The sequence below is a fragment of the Apteryx mantelli genome, chromosome 1 (genome assembly GCF_036417845.1).
Source record: "Apteryx mantelli isolate bAptMan1 chromosome 1, bAptMan1.hap1, whole genome shotgun sequence".
NCBI classification, from domain to species: domain Eukaryota; kingdom Metazoa; phylum Chordata; class Aves; order Apterygiformes; family Apterygidae; genus Apteryx; species Apteryx mantelli.
This window is the reverse complement of record NC_089978.1, coordinates 1,094,612-1,100,232: the sequence shown is the minus strand read 5'-3', so window position 1 is coordinate 1,100,232 and position 5,621 is coordinate 1,094,612. Positions and strand designations below refer to the sequence as shown.

At 52.5% G+C, this 5,621-nt stretch overlaps 1 protein-coding gene across 1 annotated transcript; it reads left to right on the top strand.

Moving 5' to 3' along the window:
* The first annotated feature begins 3,370 nt into the window (after positions 1-3,370).
* Positions 3,371-4,656, top strand: LOC136991067 (olfactory receptor 51L1-like). Its single transcript, XM_067289553.1, has one exon. It carries the CDS (start codon positions 3,426-3,428, stop codon positions 4,440-4,442), a length of 1,017 nt encoding a protein of 338 aa, XP_067145654.1. The 5' UTR covers positions 3,371-3,425; the 3' UTR covers positions 4,443-4,656.
* Positions 4,657-5,621: the final 965 nt, after the last annotated feature.

Genomic DNA, 5,621 nt, shown 5'->3' with positions numbered 1-5,621 from the left:
CAGCTGCACTTAGGGGTTCGGGAGGCTCAGCACCCCAACAGGGTGGGCTAAAGGTCATGGTAAGTTAAAGCAGAAGCTGGGGGTGGTGGAGGAGCAGCCGTAGGGGGCCAGGATGCTCTGCGAGGCGTTGTGGGGAGAGCAGCGCTGAGCTGTGAAGCCCAGGCCCTGCTCAGCACACCCAACGCAGCAGCGCTGGATGCCTGGCTGCTCTGGGGGTCACAGCACAACCCAACACCTGCGCCTGCATCTCCTTGGCCTTCACCCCGTGCCTGTGGGGTTCACGGTCAGTGGCAGCGGGTGGTAGAGGCTGGCCGGCAGGATGTGGATGTGGTGAAGAACATTGGTCCTGGTGCAGTGGATGGAGAAGAAGCAAGCTGGCAGGTGGAAGAGGGCAAAGATGCAGCTGTGGACCCTGAAGATGTGGACCCTCCAGGGACCAAGGAACTTGAGACCAGTGTTCCTGGAAGGCAATCTCAGCACATCCCCGAGAATCAGGACGCATGGCATCATGTTGAAGATGGCATGCAAAACTGTGATCAGGAAGGCAGCTGTCAAGACATGGGCACTGTTTTTGGCTCTGTCACCACAAGCCAGCTTTGAATGGCATTAAGAGGGTCAGCACAGATCAGCTGCACACTCCCTTTTCCAATACATGAACTAGGAGCCCTCCGAAGAAGCACCTGCTGTGTTCACAACAAGCATTCGGTGGTGGCTTTTCACACAACATGTCCTTAAGCTGTAGAGCTTCTTGCCACTGCATTTCACAGCTGCCAAAATTCAGATTCTAATGACTTCTTAATAAATGAGTTCTGGCTCAGGAATCCGCTAGACCACAAACTGCTGGAGGCTGTGAAAGTGCTTGGGGAAAGATCCTTCAGCACTCATCTATCCATCCCCCTGCCACAAAGCAGGAGTTCCTCTACCTAAACTAGGCCTGGCAGAAGAACTGGCCTGAATCTCCAGGGACGGGGGAGGCCAGGAGAAGGGCATCTCTGGAGCTGGGCTCCAAGGCACAGTCCCTGCTGTCATCAGCAGGGACTGATGGTGCGGGGCAGACTGCAGACAGTGATGCCAGAGCTAAAGAACCTTCAGCTGCACTCTATGCCAGGGCGGACCTGGTGCTTTGGGGGTTAATGCCTCTGCTCTGAGCTCTGAGGAAACAGCAAGCCGGCATGCTCCCAAGGCAGACCTCCCCACGGAGGGGAGTGCTTGAGGTGTTTTATAAATTCTCCCCTGCAGTGAGCCCTGACGCTCAGCAACAGACTGCCCGGTCGGCAGAGGCTCTGGGAGGGAAGCTCAGGCTGGTCTTGAGTGAACCAGGTGAGTGGGCTCTTTGCTCTGTCGTCGTTCAAGGCTGCACTGTGCCGCAGCAGCTCCTCTGGACAGCAGAAGGGCTGAACCTCCCCAGGGTCCCAGTTCCGTGCAGACAGGGACAGGTTTGCCGATGCTTGCATGCGCAAACACCCCATCACCCTCCTCGGCACCAGCTCATGTCAGCTTCAGCACCCTGACATGTGCTCTGCTCCAATGAACTGTGCTCTGCCCCCTTTCCAGAGGGCTAGCACTGAGGTGGCAGAGCTCTCAAAGACCCCAAGCTCTCACGTTGCACTGCCTGTCAAAGGCACTAGGCAGCCCTGCATCTGTTCAGAAAAATCACTTGTTACAGCAGAGCAGGGTGCAGTCCCTTTTCCGCTCACAGCTTCAGGAGGACGCTTGGTCTCAGTGGGCTGGGCTGGGCAGAATTTGCTTCAATTTGTCATTTTCTGGAGTCCACCCAATTTTAAGAGTATCAGGAGTCATCATGTAGACAGGCAGCCTTCAGGATTCACCCCTACTCTTTCCCTTGAGACATTTGTTTCTTCTTTAACTGTTCCTCCTTCCCCTCCACGTAATGTGGGGCATGTGCTTTAATAAACATCTGTTAAGGCCTAGAGAGAACTAACACACATTAAAGTCCCCAGTTTCATGCAAGCAGGGGTCAGTCTGGGGAACTTACTCTGTCAGTGCACTTAGCCTGCTGGAGTGGGTCATCAACCTGGAAAGTGAGAAAGGGAAGGGCAAAGAGACATGCTGTGGAATAGAAACCATACGGCTTTCAGCCCACAACGGTAATATTTCTGCAATCATCTGAACATTCTGATAGATTTAAGTAGTTTTGATTGCAATGCTTTTTACATTTCTTTAAGTTATTTTAAATACTTTTCTTTACTTGCATGTGGCTACTCCAGATGAGGTGCCATAAACCTCCATAACAGAGCTGCCCAGGAACCTTGCCTGTCAGACCCAGGCATCTCTCGTTTCCTAAAAACCCGCTTACACACTCTTTCATTGCCACAGCCTTCCTCTGTATTGCTTTCCATGGGACATCCTTATCAGCAGAGCAGAGCAGGGGAGAGAGCTCTCGGGAAGGGAAGGTGCTGTCCACCAGGGCCCCAGGTCCTTCTCCGCAGAGCTGCTGTCCAGCAGGTCAGCCCCCAGCCTGTACTGCTGCATGGGGTTATTCCTCCCTAGGTGCAGCGGCTGAAAAGCCTTACTGGAGCTGAGATAAACAACATCCACTGCTCTCCCCTCATCCACCAAGCCAGGCATCTCATTGCAGGAGGCTCTCAGGTTGCGTAAGCAGGATTTCCCCTCTCTAAACCCATGCTGACTACTCCCATTGCCTTCTTGTCCTTCTTGTGTCCGGATGTGGTAGCCAGGATTAGTTGCTCCAGCATCTTCCCAGGCACTGAGGTGAGGCTGACCAGCCTGTAATTTCCAGCATCCTCTTTGTTGCCCTTCTTGAGGATAGAAATGACTTTTGCTTTCTTCCAATCCTCAGGAGCCTTCCCGGATTGCCACAATCTTTCAAGGATGATCAGCCAGGTCTCTGTGATCCTGAGGAGCTTGTAGCGCTGTAATTGCACACAGACTTCTAATTCCTCCTGGTTTTTCCCCATGCTGGCTGCATGCCTTAGTGTACAGGCACTTCAGAGAGGCACCCAGTTGTGCTGATTTCCCAGAAAGGGTGTGAGAGATTTCCCCATAATGCTGCCCCATAGGCACTTCCTTCTTTATGTGTTTACCTTTGGAGTGACCCCATGTCAGCCCTGCTTTGTTGAGCACAAGGTCACTTCTGTTTGCATCACCCCAGAGCCTTTTCATGCCAAGCCTGTCCAAAACTTCCTTGCTTGATTGCTGGTCATTCTCTTCTGCCTGTGCATGAGTTCAGTGTTAGTGCATACCTGTAGTGGAGGAGGCAGGTACGTCCAGATGTTCCCGTAGAGCTCCTAGTAAGTTCCGCTGTGTCACAGCATCGGTCATGGTGATGCCTCTGATCCAAGACTTCACACTGGAGGAGTGCCAAACTACCGCCACTTCTCACTGCCTCTCTGTGGTTTGTGACCCTGCTGGCTTTCTTTCCAGGGCCGATATTCGGTGATGAGATGGAGCATCCTTGTTTCACCCTACCCGGGACCAACAGCAGTCAGACCAGGACGCCATCGTTCCTTTTGGGTGGCTTTCCAGCAGGGGAAACTGCTCAGATGGGGTCTGCTGTATCCCTCTGCTCCACATACCTGCTGGCACTGCTGGGGAACTGCACTGTCCTTTCCATCATTAAGGTAGAGGAGAGTCTCCATGCACCCATGTATCTCCTCCTTGCTACGCTGGCTGTGGCTGACCTCGGCTTGTCCACATCCACCTTCCCAAGCATGCTGATGACGCTGTGGCTGGAGGCCAGAGAGATCAGTTTTGGCATCTGCGTTGCCCAAATGTTTTTCATTCACACCTTCACAGATATTGAATCTGCCGTCATTCTGGCTATGGCCTTTGATCGCTACGTGGCCATCCGCCACCCCCTACGATATTCCTCCATCCTCACCAACTCAGTGATCATCAAGATATGTGTGGCAATCATTATGAGGACCATCCTTATCCTATTGCCACTCACAGTCCTGCTGGTCCAGCTCTGTTTCACCAGGGTCAACAAGCTCTCCCATCCCTACTGTTTGCACCCAGACATCATCAAACACGCAGGCTCGGACACAAGAATCAACAGTGTCTATGGGCTTTTTGCACTTCTCTCCACCCTGGGTTTGGACTTGCTTTTAGTCCTCCTGTCCTATGTTCTCATCCTTAAGACCGTCCTGAACATTGCAACTTGGAGGGAGCGTCTCAAAGCCCTCAACACCTGTATCTCCCATGTCTGTGCTGTCCTCTTATTCTTTATCCCCATGATCTGCCTGTCCATGCTGCACCGCTTTGGGAAGCACGTATCCCCCCACGTCTACACTTTTGTAGCCAACCTCCATTTCCTTGCACCACCCATCCTCAATCCCATCATTTACAGTGTGAAAACCAAAGTGATCCGCAGACGCATACTGAGGATGTTCTGTCAAAGAGGGGTCTGCAACTCTAGGGCTGCCATTTGCCACCAAAGCCGACATGATGGTCATGGCTAACAGTCCTGTGCAAGGTGAAGCCCCTGAGAAGACCAGCCAGGAGAGGGGAACGTATCAAACACTTCCACCAGTGTAAGGATATGTGGAAAGTAGGGATGTATGTAAGGTAAAAGATAAGCTGAAGGTAAAGGACGTGTAGCCACCTGCAACATAAGAACGCATGCTTTGTAAGGAGGTCTGGTTGCCAGCTCTTCAGCACAGAAACAGAGATAAGAGAGAGGAGAAGTAACAAACCACACCTAGATACGCAGACCCTAAGATAAGGAGGTGACAGAGGCGATACCAAAGACCACAACCATCAGGTCACTGATTGAGGGGTCACTGAAGCAACCAGGAGGAATGAGGTTCAGCCAGATCCCTGTAACTGCCGAGAAGGGGGGAAGAAGATTATCCTGGGTGACGTGGGCAAGAGCAAACTTGTTATGGGATGTTTGAAGGGGCTTGTGGGATTGTGTAAAACTTTATATGGGAGGCTTTCAGGGGTTGTGGGAATGTGTGAAATGTATTATGCAATGTTTAGGAGAAGGACCAAAAGCAGGCAAGAGGAAGGACTGAGGTGAACTGGGGAGGAACCAGCCTGGGAAAATGGAGGGGTGGAGGGTAAAAGTGGCCAAGCAAGTGGAAACGAGTTGCTGGTCAGTGTGCTTGTCTGGCCATGCCTGTGCTTGAAAACTGCAGGCTGTCCTGGCTTCCTATTAAACTCCATTTGGAGCTCTTTTCTGAGTGATCTTACTCTCTAAGCTCTGTGCGCGTGGGGATATGTGTGGGATTTGCTGGCAAACTTCAAGCTGCACTAAGTGGTGAGCAGGAGGAGACCAGAACCTGGAAAGACCCAAGAGTGGATCTGGAGACTGGGTAAACAGGCCTGGGATCTGGGCATAGAGTCTGGACAGACCTATTGTCTGGTGCAGGGTTGGACAGACCCACGGACACGAGAGTGGCTGCAAGCCCAGAGAGTGAGGGTGCGTGTCCTGTCCTGATCAGCTGGAGCAGAGGAACAGCACTGGGCTGTGTAGTTCATGCCTATGGGGTGCTGCTGGTGTTTGTGTGGTGCCAGGAGAGGCACAGTTCTCTGCAACGATCCTTTCGGCAGGCCACGTGTGCAATGAGTGTGTGGGTATGTGCGGGTATGTGCGGTGGGAATGCATGATGTGCCTGGCTACTGACTGGCCCTATGCA